General features: G+C 52.1%; 1 protein-coding gene across 2 annotated transcripts in view; it reads right to left on the reverse strand.

Annotated features, from left to right (window-relative positions):
• LOC119951978 (von Willebrand factor A domain-containing protein 5A-like) overlaps positions 1–21410 on the reverse strand; it is a 31963-nt gene continuing 10553 nt past the window's right edge. For both annotated transcript variants that reach the window (XM_038775416.1, XM_038775415.1), the window contains exons 5-8: positions 12768–12854; positions 6288–6421; positions 2052–2178; positions 1–709 (exon numbers count right to left, since the gene is read on the reverse strand). In XM_038775416.1, the coding sequence (XP_038631344.1) occupies positions 630–709; positions 2052–2178; positions 6288–6421; positions 12768–12854 (428 nt within the window). In that variant the 3' untranslated portion in view covers positions 1–629. The remainder of the gene's footprint in view (positions 710–2051; positions 2179–6287; positions 6422–12767; positions 12855–21410) is intronic.

The raw sequence follows: 21410 nt of genomic DNA on the forward strand, positions 1-21410 counted from the left end.
TTAAATCGAGAAGTCAAATTTATTTGAAAGCGAGTAGATTATACATTTTGGCAGCTGCTGGGTGGTGGACTCTGCTACAACGTCTGATGTGGGTCGGGAGACCCGCTGGGACACGGCATTCTCTGCCACGTCGGCTGCCTGGGAAGAGAGAGTGGGCTGAGAAGAAGTAGGGATGGTTTTGCGAGCCTGGACTTTCTCTGGATCCTGGCCTCAGGACGGGTGAGCTTTCCTCCTCCATTGCGTACTCCAGAGGACCAGCCAGCTGGCAGCTGCCACCCAGTTGCCCGAGCCTCTCTTTGCCAGTGTCCTTGTGGCCGAAGTTCCGACATCCAGCGGCCTGGTGATGCTAGGGTGGTTCGTTTGGTACATGGCCGTCATCGACCCAGGCGATCGAGCCAAACCAACACCAGTGACGCACAGTGAATATTAACAATGCGATTTCTCAAACTGTCAGCCAGAGCAAACGTTCCCAGGAATAAACGTCCAGCCGCCATTTTGTGTACTTTATAAATCAGGGATACAGCGAGAAAAAGACCAATATATAAAGCAATGCCAAGCTCCAGACACCCAATCAAAAGCCAGAACCTACATATTTGGCCCTTTTTCTATTCAGCCAGAGAGGTTGTCTTTCAGAATCCAAACACGCATGGATCAACTGAGGTTTTCAGCAGAGCATTTCCAGCTTTCACACACCCTCCGAGATCAGAGCCTGGGGAGGGAGACAAGGATTAAAATAACGGTTAACTCAGGTAAAGTCAGTGTACAGATATCTCCCTGAGAGAGAGGGGACTGAGAGACACCAGTCAGTGTACAGATATCTCCCTGAGAGAGAGGGGACTGAGAGACACCAGTCCGTGTACAGATATCTCCCTGAGAGAGAGGGGACTGAGACACCAGTCAGTGTACAGATATCTCCCTGAGAGAGAGGGGACTGAGATACACCAGTCAGTGTACAGATATCTCCCTGAGAGAGAGGGGACTGAGAGACACCAGTCAGTGTACAGATATCTCCCTGAGAGAGAGGGGACTGAGACACCAGTCAGTGTACAGATGTTTCCCTGAGAGAGAGGGGACTGAGAGACACCAGTCAGTGTACAGATATCTCCCTGAGAGAGAGGGGACTGAGACACCAGTCAGTGTACAGATATCTTCCCGAGAGAGAGGGGACTGAGAGACACCAGTCAGTGTACAGATATCTCCCTGAGAGAGAGGGGACTGAGAGACACCAGTCAGTGTACAGATATCTCCCTGAGAGAGAGGGGACTGAGAGACACCAGTCAGTGTACAGATATCTCCCTGAGAGAGAGGGGACTGAGAGACACCAGTCAGTGTACAGATATCTCCCTGAGAGAGAGGGGACTGAGAGACACCAGTCAGTGTAAAGATATCTCCCTGAGAGAGAGGGGACTGAGAGACACCAGTCAGTGTACAGATATCTCCCTGAGAGAGAGGGGACTGAGAGACACCAGTCAGGGTACAGATATCTCCCTGAGAGAGGGGACTGAGAGACACCAGTCAGTGTACAGATATCTCCCTGAGAGAGAGGGGACTGAGAGACACCAGTCAGTGTACAGATATCTCATGAGAGGGGACTGAGAGACACCAGTCAGTGTACAGATATCTCCCTGAGAGAGGGGACTGAGAGACACCAGTCAGGGTACAGATATCTCCCTGAGAGAGAGGGGACTGAGAGACACCAGTCAGTGTACAGATATCTCTCTGAGAGAGAGGGGACTGAGAGACACCAGTCAGTGTACAGATATCTCCCTGAGAGAGAGGGGACTGAGAGACAGCAGTCAGTGTACAGATATCTCCCTGAGAGAGAGAGGGGACTGAGAGACACCAGTCAGTGTACAGATATCCCCCTGAGAGAGAGAGGGGACTGAGAGACACCAGTCAGTGTACAGATATCTCCCTGAGAGAGAGGGGACTGAGAGACACCAGTCAGTGTACAGATATCTCCCTGAGAGAGAGGGGGCTGAAGATTGGATGATAATTTTTCACCATTTGGTGCCTCGATCTCTGACCTCTGGTTAGACTTTGAAGCTCACCTGCGTTGGCCTTGATCCATGACAGTGACTTGTCCACCAGAAGTTCCCACTCATCTTTCGTGTCAGCACCAAATGCGTGGAGCCAAATCACCGCCAGTACTGTCGCCCAGAGACTCAGCTCAATGTCCTAAGTGCACAGAGAACCAAGAGTGAGAGATGGACAAATCAACCATGTGATGAGGCCAGAGATATGGACTGCATGTCTTCCATGGACAGAGTAGTTACATACAGCGAGGTACAGCACGGGGTTAGATACAGAGTAAAGCTCCCTCTACACTGTCCCCATCAAACACTCCCAGGACAGGGACAGCACGGGGTTAGATACAGAGTAAAGCTCCCTCTACACTGTCCCCATCAAACACTCCCAGGACAGGTACAGCATGGGGTTAGATACAGAGTAAAGCTCCCTCTACACTGTCCCCATCAAACACTCCCAGGACAGGTACAGCACGGGGTTAGATACAGAGTAAAGCCCCCTCTACACTGTTCCCATCAAACACTCCCAGGACAGGTACAGCACGGGGTTAGATACAGAGTAAAGCCCCCTCTACACTGTCCCCATCAAACACTCCCAGGACAGGTACAGCACGGGGTTAGATACAGAGTAAAGCTCCCTCTACACTGTCCCCATCAAACACTCCCAGGACATGTACAGCACGGGGTTAGATACAGAGTAAAGCTCCCTCTACACTGTCCCCATCAAACACTCCCAGGACATGTACAGCACGGGGTTAGATACAGAGTAAAGGTCCCTCTACACTGTCCCCATCAAACACTCCCAGGGCAGGTACAGCACGGGGTTAGATACAGAGTAAAGCTCCCACTGCACTGTCCCCATCAAACACTCCCAGGACAGGTACAGCACGGGGTTAGATACAGAGTAAAGCTCCCTCTTCACTATCCCCATCAAACACTCCCAGGACAGGTACAGCATGGGGTTAGATACAGAGTAACGCTCCCTCTGCACAGTCCCCATCAAACACTCCCAGGACAGGTACAGCATGGGGTTAGATACAGAGTAAAGCTCCCTCTACACTGTCCCCATCAAACACTCCCAGGACAGGTATAGCACAGGGTTAGATACAGAGTAAAGCTCCCTCTACACTGTCCCCATCAAACACTCCCAGGACAGGGACAGCACGGGGTTAGATACAGAGTAAAGCTCCCTCTACACTGTCCCCATCAAACACTCCCAGGACAGGTACAGCACGGGATTAGATACAGAGTAAAGCTCCCTCTACACTGTCCCCCATCAAACACTCCCAGGACAGGTACAGCAAGGGGTTAGATACAGAGTAAAGCTCCCTCTACACTGTCCCCCATCAAACACTCCCAGGACAGGTACAGCACGGGGTTAGATACAGAGTAAAGCTCCCTCTACACTGTCCCCATCAAACACTCCCAGGACAGGTAGAGCACGGGGTTAGAAACAGAGTAAAGCTCCCTCTACATTGTCCCCATCAAACACTCCCAGGACAGGTACAGCACGGGGTTAGATACAGAGTAAAGCTCCCTCTACACTGTCCCCATCAAACACTCCCAGGACAGGTAGAGCACGGGGTTAGAAACAGAGTAAAGCTCTGTGGTAGTCACCACTGTTGTCTTGTGTATACTGCATACGAGGTGTATTACGGTAAGGCCCCTGTACTACAGGTACGGGGGTAGATCCCTCCCTGCTGGCTGCGCCCAGTAGGCGGAGTATAAATGTGTGTGCTCTCCGAGCTGCAGCCATTTCGGCAGCAGATGCAGGAGGCTACACCTCTCTGCGTAATAAAGCCTCGATTACACTGTACTCTCATCTCGTCGTAATTGATAGTGCATCAATCCGCACGTGTCCTGAGGCAGACAAGATGGCGGCGCCCATGGGCCGCACGTGTGAGGCGAGCAAGATGGCGGCACCCATGGGCCGCACGTGTTGTGAGGCGAGCAACATGGCGGCGCCCATGGGCCGCACGTGTGAGGCGAGCAAGATGGCGGCACCCATGGGCCGCACGTGTTGTGAGGCGAGCAAGATGGCGGCGCCCACGGGCCGCATGTGTTGTGAGGGGAGCAAGATGGCGGCGCCCACGAGCCGCATGTGGGGGGCGCCGGGGCAACCGCGCCGATCGAGCTGGCCAGGCACACAGCAGCAAAATGTCCTTTCTTACCACAGGCCTTGGAGAGCGCGCTCCGTGCCGGGCAGCGTTGGAGGGGGTATTTTGACTGTCTGCAGAAGTAGCAGTTGGGTCCCCCGGGGTTGTTTGGCTGCTGCACGGAGCAGGACTGGGGTTGGCTGGGGGAGGTCGCTAGTGGGGTGCACAGTAGGGTGTTCGCTGGCGGGGTCCACGATGTCCAGGGTGGGTGGGCTGCGCGGTTGGGGCATATGCCTGTATATTGTGTGAGGCATCTGTGAGCGAGAGCGCTAGTTTCTTGGTCGCCGCGAGGTCTAGTGTAACCCCTTCTAAGAGGCGCTGGTGGATGTAGGCCGACACTATGCCTGTAACGAACACAGGTCAGAATGTTCAGCGGCCGAAACGGCCTGGCAATCTCAGATCTCTCACTAGGAGTTGCAGGGCACGTCAGGAATCCTCCACAGACTCACCGGGGAGTTAATGGCGCGTGGAGAGGAGGTGCCTGGCGTAGATTTTGTTGGTCTGCTGAGCGTAGTTCCCCTTCAGTAGTGCATCCCGGATGAGGGGGAAGATGTCTCAGCTCAGCTGAGAGTAATCGAGGCTTTATTACGCAGAGATGTGAAGCCTCCCAAAGCTGGTGCCAAAATAGCTACAGCTTGGAGAGCACACACATTTATACTCAGCATACTGGGCGGAGCCAGCAGGCAGGGATCTACCCCTGTACCTGTAGTACAGGGGCCTTACCGTAATACCCTCGTATGCAGTATACACAATACAACAGTGGTGACTATCACAAGCTCCCTCTACACTGTCTCCATCAAACAATCCCAGGACAGGTACAGCATGGGGTCAGATACAGAGTAAAGCTCCCTCTACACTGTCCCCATCAAACACTCCCAGGACAGGTACAGCACGGGGTTAGATACAGAGTAAAGCTCCCTCTACACTGTCCCCATCAAACACTCCCAGCACAGGGACAGCACGGGGTTAGATACAGAGTAAAGCTCCCTCTACACTGTCCCCATCAAACACTCCCAGGACAGGTACAGCACGGGGTTAGATACAGAGTAAAGCTCCCTCTACACTATCCCCATCAAACACTCCCAGGAAAGGTACAGCACGGGGTTAGATACAGAGTAAAGCTCCCTCTACACTGTCCCCATCAAACACTCCCAGGACAGGTACAGCACGGGGTTAGATACAGAGTAAAGCTCCCTCTACACTGTCCCCATCAAACACTCCCAGGACAGGTACGGCACGGGGTTAGATACAGAGTTAAGCTCCCTCTACACTGTCCCCATCAAACACTCCCAGGACAGGTACAGCACGGGGTTAGATACAGAGTAAAGGTCCCTCTACACTGTCCCCGTCAAACACTCCCAGGACAGGTACAGCACGGGGTTAGATACAGAGTAAAGGTCCCTCTACACTGTCCCCGTCAAACACTCCCAGGGCAGGTACAGCACGGGGTTAGATACAGAGTAAAGCTCCCTCTACACTGTCCCCATCAAACACTCCCAGGACAGGTACAGCACGGGATTAGATACAGAGTAAAGCTCCCTCTACACTGTCCCCATCAAACACTCCCAGGACAGGTACAGCACGGGGTTAGATACAGAGTTAAGCTCCCTCTACACTGTCCCCATCAAACACTCCCAGGACAGGTACAGCACGGGGTTAGATACAGAGTAAAGGTCCCTCTACACTGTCCCCGTCAAACACTCCCAGGACAGGTACAGCACGGGGTTAGATACAGAGTAAAGGTCCCTCTACACTGTCCCCGTCAAACACTCCCAGGGCAGGTACAGCACGGGGTTAGATACAGAGTAAAGCTCCCTCTACACTGTCCCCATCAAACACTCCCAGGACAGGTACAGCACGGGGTTAGATACAGAGTAAAGCTCCCTCTACACTGTCCCCATCAAACACTCCCAGGACAGGTACAGCACGGGGTTAGATACAGAGTAAAGCTCCCTCTACACTGTCCCCATCAAACACTCCCAGGACAGGTACAGCATGGGGTTAGATACAGAGTAAAGCTCCCTCTACACTGTCCCCATCAAACACTCCCAGGACAGGTACAGCACGGGGTTAGATACAGGGTTAGTTTTTGCACAGTTCTTACCTTTTGAGGGACACTCTTCTTTATCTGCTGAGGCTTCAGGCCCAGCAGTGTGTGCAGACTGTCATCTGGAAGCCACGATCCATCCGCGTTCTGCTGGGAGATCAGCTTCATTACCGGAGATTCTTTTGGGGGATCTGGGCGGAGCGGAATGAAGATAGGGTAGGAGCAAAGACAGAGAGGCAGTCATAAAGCAAGCAATCCTCATTTGTACAGGGAACGTGTCAGACCATGGGGGCGATTCAGCGAGCCCCGCGCCGGGCCGGACGCCACGCTGGAATCGACAAGGCTGCCGATTCTCCGGCCCGGGTGGGCCAAGCGGCTGCGCGGTACCACAGTGTCCAGCCGCCGCCATTCACCCCTGGTCGCTGCCGGCGGGAACTCTGCACAAAGGGTCGGGGGGGGGGGGCGGCCTGTGGGGCGTGGCAGAGCGCTCCTTCATCGAGGGGGGGGGCACCCTCCACAACCACCCTTTGGCTTCGGTCGCCAAGCCAATTTTGTATCCAATTGGCTACATCATCCTGGATTCCGTGAGATTTAACCTTTTGCAACAACCTACCGTGCGGTACCTTGTCAAAGGCCTTGCTGGAGTCCATGTAGACCAACATCGGCCGCACTGCCCTCATCTACCTTCTTGGTTACCCCTTCAAAAATCTCAATCAAATTGGTGAGACATGACTTTTCCCTTACAAAGCTATGCTGACTTTCCCTAATTAGCCCTTACCTGTCTAAATGCCTGCAGATCCTGTCCCTCAGAATACCTTCTAACAACTTACCCACTACAGAAGTAAGGCTAACCGATCTGTAGTTCCCAGACTTACCCCTCCAGCCCTTCTTAAACAGGGGCACAACATTTGCTACCTTCCAATCTTCAGGCACCTCCCCTGTGGCTGTCGATGATTCAAATATCTCAGCTAGGGGGCCAGCAATTTCCCTAGCCTCCATCAAAGTCCTGGGATACATTTCATCAGGTCTCAGGGATTTATCTATCTTGATGCCCTTTAATACCTCCAGCACCTCCTTCTCTGTAATATGTACACTCCTCAAGACGTCACTTTTTATTTCCCCAATTTCCCTAATATTCATGCCTTTCTCAACAGTAAATACTAACGAGAAATATTCATTTTGGCTCTCTCCCATCCCTTGTGGATCGGCACATAGATGACCTTGTTTATCCTTAAGAGGCCTTATCCTCTCCCTTGTCAGTCTTTTGCCCTTTTTGTATCTGTAAAAGCTCTTTGGATTTTCTGCCAAGACAATCTCGTGTCCCCTTTTTGTCCTCCTGACTTCTCAATTAACTCTACTCCCGACAAGCCCTATACTCTTCAAGAACAAAGAAAGAAAATTACAGCACAGGAACAGGCCCTTCGGCCCTCCCAGCCTGCGCCAATCCAGATCCTTTATCTAAACCTGTCTCCTATTTTCCAAGGTCTACTTCCCTCTGTTGCCGCCCGTTCATATACCTGTCTAGATGCTTCTTAAATTATGCTATCGTGCCCGCCTCTACCACCTCCGCTGGCAAAGCATTCCAGGCACCCACCACCCCCTGCGTAAAAAACTTTCCACGCACATCTCCCTTAAACTTTCCCCCTCTCACCTTGAAATCGTGACCCCTTGTAACTGACACCCCCACTCTTGGAAAAAGCTTGTTGCTATCAACCCTGTCCATACCTCTCAATTTTGTAGACCTAAATCAGGTCCCCCCTTAACCTCAGTCTTTCCAATGAAAACAATCCTAATCTACTCAACCTTTCTTCACAGCTAGCACCCTCCATACCAGGCAACATCCTAGTGAACCTCCTCTGCACCCGCTCCAAAGCATCCACATCCTTCTGGTAATGTGGCGACCAGAACTGCACGCAGTATTCCAAATGTGGCCTAACCAAAGTCCTATACAACTGTAACATGACCTGCCGACTCTTGCACTCAATACCCCGTCCGATGAAGGCAAGCATGCTGTATGCCTTCTTGACCACTCTATCAACCTGCGTTGCCACCTTCAGGGTACAATGGACCTGAACTCCCAGATCTCTCTGTACATCAATTTTCCCCAAGACCCTTCCATTGACAATATAGTCCGCTCTTGAATTTGATCTTCCAAAATGCATCACCTCGCATTTGCCTGGGTTGAACTCCATCTGCCATTTCTCTGCCCAACTCTCCAATCTATCTATATTTTGTTGTATTCTCTGACAGTCCTCCTCGCTATCTGCAACTCCATCAATCTTAGTATCATCTGCAAACTTGCTAATCAGACCACCTATACCTTCCTCCAGGTCATTTATGTAGATCACAAACAACAGTGGTCCGAGCACAGATCCCTGTGGAACACCACTAGTCACCTTTCTCCATTTTGAGACACTCCCTTCCACAACTACTCTCTGTCTCCTGTTGCCCAGCCAGTTCTTTATCCATCTAGCTAGTACACCTTGAACCCCATACGACTTCACTTTTTCCATCAACCTGCCATGGGAAACCTTATCAAACGCCTTACTAATGTCCATGTATATGACATCTACAGCCCTTCCCTCATCAATTAACTTTGTCACTTCCTCAAAGAATTCTATTAGGTTTGTAAGACATGACCTTCCCTGCACAAAACCATGCTGCCTATCACTGATAAGTCTATTTTCTTCCATATGTGAATAGATCCTATCCTTCAGTATCTACTCCAACAGTTTGCCTACCACTGACGTCAAGCTCACAGGTCTATAATTCCCTGGATTATCCCTGCTACCCTTCTTAAACAAAGGGACAAGGGATCCACTTGATCCCAGCTGCCTCTGCATGTCACATGCCTCGTTCTTCTCTTGACCATGGCCTCAATATCCCGAGTCATCCAGGGTTCCCTACTTCTACCAGCCTTACCCTTCACTCCTAAAGGGAATGTGCTCACCCTGAACCCTAATTAACACCTTGAAAGACTCCCAATTACCAGCTGTCCCCTTGCCTGGAACAGGCCCACAACTGCTCCTTGTTTTCTGAGTAACAGACAGCGCGAGCAAGAACGTGCTCTTTGCTGAAGCCTCTTTTACGTTGGTGGTAAGGGGTTTTGGGGGGGGGAGGGGGGAGATCGATTCCGACATCGGCGACTGTCTGTGTGGAGTTTGCACATTCTTCCCGTGTGTTGGTGGGTTTAGGGTGCTCCATTTCCTCCCACATTCCTAAGATGTGCAGGGTAGGTGGATTGGTCATGCTAAATTGTCTCTTAGTATCTAAAGGTTAGGTTGGATTACAGGGCTAGACCGGGGGTTTGGGCCTAGGTAGGAGGGTCGGTGCAGACTTGATGGGCCAAATGTCCTCCTTTTGCACTGTAGGGATTCTATGATTCTATTCTATGATCAGCCATGATCATAATGAATGATCCAGCCGGTTCTAAAGGCCGAATGGCCTCCTCCTGCTCCTATTTTCTATGTTTCTATGACATTAGTGAATCAGATGGATTTTTAACAACAATCGTGATAGTTGTCAAGGTCATCATTACTGAGATTAGCGCCATATATACCAGATTTTTTTTTTTAATATACATTTTAGAGTGTTCATTTTTTCCAATTAAGGGGCAATTTAGCGCGGCCAATCCACCTAACCCACGCATCTTTAGATTCTGGGGCGAAATCCATGCAAACACGGGGAGACTATGCAAACTCCACACGGACTGTGACCCAGAGCTGGGATCGAACCCGGGTCCTCGGCGCCGTGAGGCAGCAGGGCTAACCCACTGTGTGGCCCATATTCCAGATTTCATGAACTGAATTTAAATTCCACCAGCTGCTGTTGGAGGGATGTGAACCCTTGTCGTCTCTTCCCCCCACCCCCCCACCCAATCCACCTATGGGGCAGCACGGTAGCATTGTGGATAGCACAATTGTTTCACAGCTCCAGGGTCCCAGGTTCGATTCCGGCTTGGGTCACTGTCTGTGCGGAGTCTGCACGTTCTCCCAGTGTCTGTGTGGGTTTCCTGCGGGTGCTCCGGTTTCCTCCCACAGTCCAAAGATGTGCAGGTTGGGTGGATTGGCCATGATAAATTGCCCTTAGTGTCCAAAATTCTATGATAATCTATGATTAACCTAGGGAAAAAGTTCGGCACGTCATCGTGGGCCGAAGGGCCTGTTCTGTGCTGTATTTCTCTATACTTCTGTACCCCACTTCAGCACCGCCTCTCACCAAGAATGTCTGCCCTGGATTATTGGGCAATGGTCTGGAGTGGGCTTTCGGTCCAATGACCTACTGGTGAAGTGTGAGGCCCTCTTGTGGGAGAGAGCCGAAATGAATATTTCTCGTTAGTATTTACTGTTGAGAAAGGCATGGATGTGAGGGAAATTCGGGAAATAAAAAGTGACGTCTTGAGGAGTGTACGTATTAGAGAAGAAAGTGCTGGAGGTATTAAAGGGCATCAAGATAGATAAATCCCTGAGACCTGATGAAATGTATCCCAGGACTTTGATGGAGGCTAGGGAAATTGCTGGCCTCAGATCTGAGATATTTGAATCATCGACAGCCACAGGGGAGGTGCCTGAAGATTGGAAGGTAGCAAATGTTGTGCCCCTGTTTAAGAAGGGCTGTAGGGGTAAGTCTGGGAACTACATGCCGGTTAGCCTTACTTCTGTAGTGGGTAAGTTGTTAGAAGGTATTCTGAGGGACAGGATCTACAGGCATTTGGACAGACGTCGCCCTCTCCCAACCCCCATTTGGGAGTGGGAGTGGGCACAATTGCAGCTCATCTTTCCTGCAGGGTTTGCAATTATGCTTCCCCGCCTAGTCAAATGCTTCCAGTCTGCAAACGGCCCGGGGTCAGAGCTGCGCCTGGCTAAGTGGGGCCTCCCTCTCATGCCTCTGAGGCTTTGAGTCCGCCCTCCAGAGAACCGGGGTCCTTGGACCACTCCCTGTGTCGGTAACAAGGGATATTTGACCATCAGATATTGGGATCTCTTTGAGATAAGGTGTTCAACTACGGGCCCTGTCTACCCCCCTCTCTTGGACCCCCTATCTCTCTCTCTTGGATCCCCTGTCTGGTATTGAGAAAAAAAAAAGAGGTGGTGGCTGGTGGGTGGGAAGGATCTGGAGGAAATCCTCCCTGGTGTTGGTCCCCGACGTTACTAGGGAAGAGATTTCTGGCTGTTCACAGTGCAGAACTATACGAGGTCTTGCCGTGCCTGAAGCTCAATCAATAACTCCAGAAGCGAGATTGGATGACACTTGAAGGCTTTATTGGACTAGATGTTTCCCCCAGCAGCGCAGATACAGATGCAGCTGCTGGGGAGACACAGACTGTTATACTCTGCCTTGCTGGGCGGAACCAGCAGGCAGGCTTAACCAATGAAACAGCAGTCTCAGGTACCTCCCACACCAATGGTCTTACAGCATTATTCAGGGTACCGTAATACCTCTAATACTGACTACCACAGTGCCCAAGTTACAGTACCCTCTCTATGAGGGTAACTGCGCTTCAAAATGCCCTCATCCCGGCCGTGAGTACGTTGGGAGGAATCGTGGCGCCGAGAGGCGGTTCAGTCACGTTGGGAAAACAGAGGTAGTTGTAAGGGATTTATATTTGTATCGGCAAACAATAGAAATAAGGTATAGTTTTAAATGGGTTTAATTTAATGCTTCTGTGTAAGGAAGGGTGAAATCTACAATAAGATTCATGCTGAACAAAGATGTTTGTGTGTGTGTGGGGGTTGGTTTCAATTCCAACTGTGCTTTTATTGTGCTTTGGGTGGGTTATGGCGTGAAGAGTAAATAATCCAGGGGAAGTATGCTGGCGTTGCTTAGCAATTGGGGGCCCTTTTAAGATAGAAAGACTTTTGAGTTTAGTTTTTAGCTGAATTTGTTTGCAGTTGCAGCCAGAACACCTGAGGGGGGGAGGGGGGGGGGGGGGGGGGGGGATTTCAAGGGAGGAGCAAACAAAGTGTTCTGAGTTAAAGAGACAGCTGCAGTAACCACAATTAAAGTGGGAAAGCAGACTTCAGAGGTGAATGAAAAGTTGGATGCTACCTTAACAAGAGTCTGGGAATCGAGTGTTAAAAGCAATTGCAAATAGATCATAGATCATAGAATTTACAGTGCAGAAGGAGGCCATTCGGCCCATCAAGTCTGCACCGGCTCTTGGAAAGAGCACCCCGCCCAAGGTCAACACCTCCACCCTATCCCCATAACTCAGTAACCCCACCCAACACTAAGGGCAATTTATCATGGCCAATCCACCTAACCTGCACATCTTTGGACTGTGGGAGGAATCCGGAGCACCCGGAGGAAACCCACGCACACACGGGGAGAACGTGCAGACTCCGCACAGACAGTGACCCAAGCCGGGAATCGAACCCGGGACCCTGGAGCTGTGAAGCCATTGTGCTATCCACTATGCTACCGTGCTAGTTTGTACAATAGTTAAGAAATTCTGAGTAGGGAGTTCAAAATCCCAGGTGCTGGCTTCTTTGCTAAAAGTGGAGCGGTAGCTTTGTTTAAAAGAGTCGTTTGAAAAACCTGTATCCAGGGCCACGTCCGATTGAAACATCATTCCCGCGTGACTTCCGAAAGGTAAAGAACGGGCCTTCCTCGAGTGGGCCACAGCTGTTGAGAGATCATTGGGGCATGGTTAGACAAGTCATCGCCTCCCCCCTCCTCACACCTGCTCCCCCCCCCCCCCCCCCCCCCCCCAATTCCCAACCTTCCATTTCCCCATTTCCACGGCCGGCTGCTCGAAGAGCCGGATTCACCTCTTCAATCCCTTTAGTATGCCGCCAGTGTGCCCGTACAAAAAAAAAGGTTTAAAGGCCCCCCACGCTCAAACAAAAGCGGCCATCATTGATACCCATAGGATAAAAAGCAGGGATGGCAGATCCGTACGGCGCCATCGGAATCTTATTTTGGACCATGACCACTCCAAGGGAGTATGTAAATTAATTAGGAAAACATTTGTGACCTGCACCCCTTCCTCAGAAACCCAGTGGAGGCCGTCAACCCCTCGATTGCCTGCCCTGCCATTCAGCTCAGACTGGGCCTCACCTCTGTTCCCTCACCCTCGCGTTGGCCCAGCTGAACGAATTGAACCCACCCCAGTCTACCAACGGCGAGATGCTGGGCTTCAGTGCTTCATAGGAATAGGTCATTCAGTCTCTGATGGCCCTCAGCGAAGAAATTCCTCTTCATCTCATTCTTCAATCGGAGACCCCCTTATTTTGAAACTGTGCCCCCCCCCCCCCCTCCCCGGTTCTAGATTCCCCCCATGAGGGGGAAACATCCTCTCAGCATCCACTCTGTCAAACCCCCCCCCCCTCTCAGAATCTGATCCGTTTCAATAAGATCTCCTCTGGTTCTTTCTAAACTCCAATGGGCACAGGCCCCGACCGGCCCAACCTTTCCTCATCGGACAAACCCCCTTCATCCCGGGAATCGGCCCCGTGAGCCTTCACTGAACGGCCTCCGATGCCGATGGAAATTCTGGAGTGGATTTCGGAATGCAAACCACTGGTGGAAAGTGTTGTTGTGAAAGAAGATGGTGTTTTTGGGAGTGTAGTTTGGAAACTCTCAAGTGACAATAATCGGGGGTAGGGTGGATTTCCAGGAGAAATTCACAGACGTTGACTTGGGGTTCAGAGTGGAGAGTGGTCGTGGGACCATCCAGAAGCAGCCGTTAACCTAGGAAACGAGGGAAATGTGCCGGTCTGCAGGCGAGACCAAATCAATGTGGTTTCAAATCTCCCCTCCCCAGTATGCTCCTGGCAAACGACCAAGCGATAGAATACCAGTTGGACGAGCCTAACCTTAGACATACTTCTCAGAGGGAAATAGGAGACTGCTGTGTGCTCTGTTTCACAGAGACATGGCTCACTCCTGCCTCACCGGACTGCGCCATACAACCTGACGGCTTCTCAATTCACCGGATGGACTGAACGGCGGCCTCAGGCAAGGCGAAGAGTGGAGGGATTTGCCTCCTTGTCAACTCCTCCTGGTGCTCGGATGTGGCGACCCTGACGAACTACTGCTCCCCGGATCTGGAACACCTGACTCTGCCACCCATACTACCTTCCACAGGATTTCTGCCACCATCACAGCGGTCCACATCCCACCCCAGGCGGAAGTGAAGAAGGCGCTTTACGAACTGTAAACCGCTATAAACAACAGTGAAACAAAATACCCAGAAGCCTTGGTTATCGTAGCCGGGGACTTCAACCAGGCCAACCTCAAGAGGGTAGTGTCAAAATTCCACCAACATATCTCCTGTCCCACCAGGGGCCCCAAAATCATTGCTACACAAACGTCAAAGGTGCCAACCGATCCATCCCCCGATCGCACTTTGGAAAATGGACCACAAGATGGCGCTCTTTCTCCTGGCATACAAGCAGAAACTTAAGCGGGAGAATCCGCTTACGAAGGTCGCGCAATGCTGGCCCGCGGCAACAGAAGAGGATGGAGTCAGTGGACTTGTCCATATTCAAGAACTCAGTAGCCAACTGAGACAATAGTCCTCAATACCAGGGCCCCACAAGGCTATGTTCTTCGCCCCCTACTGTGCTCCTTATACACACACACACAACGGTGCGGCAAAATTTGGTTCCAACTCCATTTACAGGTTTGCTGATGACACAGCCGTAGTGGGTCAGATCTCAAACAACGATGAATGAGAGTACAGGAGGGAGATCGAAAACTTAGCGGCATGGTGCAACTAACAACAACAACAATCTCTCCCTCAATGTCAGCAAAACTAAGGAGCTAGTCATTGACTTCAGGAAGCGAAGTGTCATACATGCCCCCATCTGTATTAATGGTGCCGTGGTAGAGATGGTTAGCAGCTTCAAATTCCTAGGTGTAATCACCACCAAAAATCTGAGGCACCCACGCCCAAAAAAAAAAAGCACAAAAGCGCCTATATTTCCTCAGGAAACTAAGGAAATTTGGCATGTCCATATTGACTCTTTTTTTACAGATGCGCCATAGAAAACATCCTATCACAGCTGCATCTGTGGCCTCGAGGTTGGCAGTAGATTTGTGATGGTTAGCAGGAAACTAGAGGGGACGCCTGTGGTACTGGTAAATGTATATTCCCCAAATTGGGATGACATGGATTCTTTGAGACCTGGGCATGTACCGGCTGATTATGGAGGGAGGTTTCAATGTGGACCTGGGTTGGATCAGTCGTGCCCGAGGAAGGTTCCGGAGGGTGTCGACTACGGCAAAAGAACCGTTGGGGGTTTGTGGAGCACGTGGGGAGGCGCCGATTGTGGTCTGGGACCACACACTGCACTGAGTGGACTTACGTTTGGTGCAGGGGGAGGCTCAGCGGCCGCAGTGGAGGTGGGATTGTTGACAGACAAGGGGTTCTGAGAGAGGGTGAGGGTAGCCATCCGAGATTGTGGGACTGAAGAATATGGGGAGAACACGGGGGAGGGAGGTATTAATTCTGGGAGAGAATGGAGTGGGCGGAGAGGTTGACGTTGGGTGGAGAACATTCGGAGGGTGGACCGGAGATATTCGGTCGGGCCTGAGAAGGAGCTGCTGAAGGAGAGGCGGTGGCTTCAGATGGGAGTCTGGGCTGGTGCCCACAGGATGGGCAGGGACACAATTGCGTAGAGCCAGGGGAGGGTCTACGAGTACAGGGAGAAAGCGAGCATGATGCTTGCACACCAGCGGAGGAGGCAGGCGGCGGCGAGGGGAATTGGTGAGAGAGGAGATGGTGGTACCGGAGCTGGAGGGGTTGAACGGGGTTTTTGAGGCCTTTTGCAGGAGGTTGTATAGCTTGGGGTCTCTGCCGGGGGGGGTGGCGGTTTTTGGACGGGTTGGAGTTTCTGAGGGTTGAGGAGTCGAAGGTGCAGGGACGAGGGGCGCCGATAGGGCTGAGGGAGGTAATCAATTATGATTGCACAGAGTCGATGCAGGCGGGGAAGGACCGGAGGCCGGATGAGTTCCCAATCAGGTTTTATAAGAAATTTGGGTTGAAGCTGGGACCCATGCTAGCTGAGATGTACAATGAGCAGTGTGTGAGGGGGAGGCTCCCGAGAATGCTTTAGGATTTGTTCGTGGGAGGGAGGTGTGCAGTTCTGGAGGAGCTGCTGGGGATGTACCAGTTGCCAGGAGAGGAATTAGTTCAGGTAACTGCAGGTCAGGAATTTTATTAGGAAGGAGGTGCCTTAATTTCAGATGATGCCGCTTCCAGTGCTACAGGATAAGCTCCTGTCCGAGGATGAAATTGGGGAGGGCAGGGTTGCGGACATGCATGGGGAGCTATGAAGAGAAAGAGTGCTCCCGTAGAAGACGTCAGGCTCAAGTGGGAGGAGGGGAGGGGGGCGTTGAGGGCTGGAGTGTGGAGAGAAGCACTGCGGAAGGTGAATGTGTCCTCGTCTGTGCCAGGCTGTCTTATTCAATTTAATGTGGTGCATAGAGCCCACATGATGGTGTCCAGGATGATCGTTTCTTTTCGGGGGTGGTGAATAGTTGCGTTGGTGTACGTGGGGGTGGGGGAGAGAACTATGTACAAATGGTTTGGGTTTGTCCGAGGGTGAGGGGCTTTGGAAGGGATTTTTGGACGCGATGTCAAAAGGTTTTTGGGGTGGGAGCCATCTCCAAGTCCGGAGGTGGCGATATTTGGGGTGTCAGATCATCCCAGAGTACCGGTGGGAAGAGGATGACGTCTTGGCCTTTGCCTCCTTGATAGCTAACTGCAGTCAGGGGGAACCACCTATGTGCTCATCAAGAGCCTCCTGCACCCGGGCAGGTCAAAATCCAAATCTTTCGCTGCGTTGGTGGTCCTGGTCGAGTCACATATTAACCCGCAACCCCTGATAATGGTCCGCCGGTTCCATTTTCACACAGCCTCGCAGGCCCATGGAGAATCAAATGGACAAGTTTTGGGTGCGCTTAAGGACGCTCGCCGCTTCATGCGAGTTTGGGGGCCTTGACTGTGTGAATCCTTATGGGAACATTTTGTCTGTGGGTTCCGAGACTCCAATACCCAAAGGGAACAACGTCCGGAGGCCCACTTAACCCTCCAGCAGTCGGTGGACATCGTCATTTCCTGGGACAGCGCGGAGTTCAGGAATTGCAGGCCTTGTCGGTCATGAACCTTGGTCGCTGAAGTGACTACCGACCGACCGCTCCCGGGCCCAAAAGGCACGAGCTTCTACGAAGCGGGACTGACCAAGGGAACCAAGGACATCGCTACGGCATAGCCGGGCGCAACCGAGGTGATTTCCCCCAAAATGGAACACCATGATGTCCGCTGCGGGCTAGACTCCGTGGACTGGACCGGGATGCGGAGGGTACCGTTCCCCGCTGAAACCCCCTCAGACGTTAACGTTCCGTCCCCCCCCCCCTCCTAGAGGCCAAGAATGCTATGTTGAAGACCAGGAGGAGGAGTACCAACAGTTGCAATGCGTTACAGCCCCCAACGGGATTGCAGTAAAGGTGAATGGCCACCCCATTGAAATGGAGCTCGATACCGGAGCAGCTGTCCAGCCACCGGATATTCGGCATGATCAAGTCCGGTCCTTTGGAACATGGATGCCCGATTGGCGACGTACACTGGAAGACCTTTGGCCATTGAGGGAACCACCCACGTGACCGTGGCATATGTGGACCGGTAGGCATGTTTGCCCTTGGTGGTAGTCCGCGGAGGAGGATCCAGCTTCCTGGACTCTAATTGGCTGCCCCATTTAAAATTGGACTAGCAATGAGACTGCTGCACACACCCTCACAGCCCGAAGGAGTGCTGAAAAGTTTCCAGGCATTTTCGCTCAAGGCCTAGCAACCGCATTGGCCAAAATCAGTGTGGATGCAGAACCCCGTTATTTCCGTGCCCGCCCAGTGCCATATGCGCTGTGGCCCAAGGTTGACGCAGAACTAGATTGGTTGGAATGGCTGGGCATCACCCGCCCTATCCATTTCACCGATTGGGCTGCGCCAGTGGTGTCTGTGACAAAACCCGACTGGTCCAAACATCTCTGTGGGGATTATAACATGACAGTGAACCAGGTCTCTCGCCTTGGCGGTTATACAGCCCCATCCACCGAGGACTCGTACGTCAAGCTCAGCAGGGGAACAACGTTCATGAAGCTGGTCCTGGATCCTGACTCATGTGGTGGAAAACATCCTGCAGGGCCTACCCAGGGTGGCCCTATACCTGGATGACGTATCCATCACCAGGGCCTCGGACAAAGAACACTTGGAGAACCTGGCCGATGTCCCCCAGCATTTCGAACAGGCCGGTGTCCACCTCCACTGGGAGAAGTGCGTTTTTAACGCCCCTGCCGTCACCAATTTAGAATACCAGGTCAACAGGATCGGGCTTCACCCAGTGGAGAACAAGGTCCGGGCCATCTGGCAGGCTCTTATCCCTCAAGGCCCAACCGAACTCTGTTCCTTGTTAGGACTTATCAGCTACTGCAGGAAATTCATCCCCAACTTGACCACACTGCTTTGCCCGCTCCACCAATTATTTAAAAAAGACACCTCTGGGAATGGGACACCCCACACCAGGAGGCGTTTCAAGAGGTCAAGTGGCAGACATCCACGGAGAAACTGCCGACTCACTTTGACCCAGATAGACCACTTCTCCTGACGCTTCCCCTTATGGCGTAGTAGCCATTCTCGCACACCGAATCCCCAATGAGTCAGAGCGACCAATAGCTTTTGCCCGGCAGTTGTATTTGGTGTGAGTACGTTCCACCAGTATGTCTACGGCCATGCATTTATGGTCTACATCAACCACAAACCTTTATCAGGACCATTCAAAGAGGATCGAGTGTTCCCCCAGATTGTGTTCGCCAGGGTCCAGCGATGGGCGATACTCTCCGCACTGTAATAATACACAGGAACACCGCCTGGGCACGTGGATGCCACATGCCGACGCTTTGAGCCGCTTGCCCCTCTCCACCAGACCGCCGGCTCCCACCTTGGCCACAGATGTAGCAGCGCCCCTCCGCTTCATGAATTCAGTGTCGGTCACGGCCGCTCGGAGTGGACCCAGACAGACCCACAGCTATCTCGGGTCTGACACATGGTCCAGTATGAGGAGCCAACACAGAGCTTTGCCCAATGATCTGCAGGCCTGCACGACAAAGTTCCCAGAGCTGACGACTTGTGGGGGACACGGGTGGTCGTCTCGGAACACGGTCGTGCGCTCATGTTGCAAGACCTCCACAGTGGCCACCCAGGGGTATCCAAGATGAAGATGCAGTACCGGGGTAGACTTGGACGTCAAGAAGGTGGCCCAGCGCTGCAACCCATGCCAGGAGAACGGGAAGGCCCCACCAATGCCCCTTGGGAATGGCCGGGAAAACCTTGGTCCCGTGTCCACATGGACTTGTTCATTCCAGGGGGCGACATTCCTCATCATGGTAGGTGCCCAAAGTGGTCCAGAAGATCCAAAATGACCACAAAGACACAGATTCAGCACCCATGTAATACCCGAAGTGTCGGATAACAACGCCTTGTTCACCAGCAAGGAGTTCAAGTCGTTCATGGCCTCGAATGGAATTCAGCAGATACAGACTGCCCTGGATCGGCCAAACCTCGAATGGTTTGGCCGAGCGGTTCAAAAGGGGCAGCGAAGATACTGACCACAGGGTCTTGGGAGACGGGACTGGCAAGTTTCCGGACGACCCCTCATGCCACCTCTGGCGTGGCACCAGAAGATTTGATGATGGGATGTCGGATCCAGATCCGCCCCAGTCTCATCATCCCGGGCATAGGCGTGCGGGCCTCAGCAAGGTCTTCTTTTGGAGGCCCGATGCAGACTCAATGTGCCAAATGGCTTCCTTCTGCACCGTGGGGATTCTGTGCTTCTGTAATTCCTTAAAACTAAGTCGCGGTTCTGTGACTCTGTCCTTCCACGGTTTAAGAAAAAGTAAAGGATTCGGTCTTTTGAGCCAAGGTTCCATTCTGAGATGTCCTGTCCAGTTATAACACTAGGATTGAAAGAGTCAAGCCTTGTGGCGGAGTCTCCTCGTCCTCTTCGTCGTGAGACATTGAATCGAGTTGTATGGACCTCAACTGCCATGTGGCAGCGTAAAGTAATTCAATGCCCGCTCCTCCTTCCTTTCCAATGTAGACAATACGGGGCCTTTGGGGCGTGTGATCCTGTTTCTCAACAAGCAAAGATATCAGAGAGAGTTGACATGGGAAGTGTTGTTGTTTACTTTACTTTCCACGGGGTTTTGCCAGCCGCAAAATGTTTTTCACTTCCGATTGTCATAATATACACCAGTATATCATGGTGCAGACACACACTGATGGACACACACAGGGACCAATCAACATGCACAAACACTGCAGCCAATCACCAGTTAGAATACACACACTATAAAGGCAGAGGGCACCACGGTTCCCACTCATTCTGGGTGCTGCCTCTCAGTAGATCAAGAGCTCATCCAGCCCAGCACAGACTCACACCACCTGTTGAGAGATTCAACTGGTTCGGACAAGGCTTAGGTCTCTAGTTTAAACTAGCACCGTTTAAACCCGCAGTTCTCGTAAGTCGATTAGTTCATAGTTAGTTAATAAAATAGAGTTGAACCTTCCTCAGTGTTGGTGGTATATGTTCACCTCGCAAGTCTACATTATCCAACACTTCACCGATGTTATTGTTAAACCCGTATTGGGAAAGGAAAAACCTCTGCGCTCCCCCTCACCCACAGGTCATCTCCCCATCACCTTCGGTATCTTTTAGCTGTATTTAGGATCTCGGCCGCTGCACCTGTCCTTCGGAAGATTGATCGTACACAGTGCACAACCAGCCAACCTTGTCTGACTCGTGGCCGTTCAGAGACCATTGGGGTATCGTTAGGCAAGGCAGCGTCTCCTTCCCACGCCCATAATTGCTTCCTTTCATTCCCGCGGCCACCACAGCTAGAAGAGCCGACACAGGCGGCAGGGGCTGTTGTTGCCATGGAGACGGAGAGCAGGACCTCAAAGGGCACCGCACGCGTTGCACTAGGTGAGCACAGTCATAGGCCGGGAACCTGAACCTGAACCCCCCCCCCCCAGTCCGCATCCTGGGCTCCGCCGCCCTCACTCTGGGGCCTGCAGGTCAGAGTCATGGGTTCGACCCAACCATGATACCCCCCCCCCCCCCACCCCCCAAACCCCTCCTCCGCCGACTCAACTGACTCCACAGACCTGAGCCTCTATAAC

The sequence above is a fragment of the Scyliorhinus canicula genome, chromosome 17, assembly GCF_902713615.1.
Source record: "Scyliorhinus canicula chromosome 17, sScyCan1.1, whole genome shotgun sequence".
Classification (NCBI taxonomy): domain Eukaryota; kingdom Metazoa; phylum Chordata; class Chondrichthyes; order Carcharhiniformes; family Scyliorhinidae; genus Scyliorhinus; species Scyliorhinus canicula.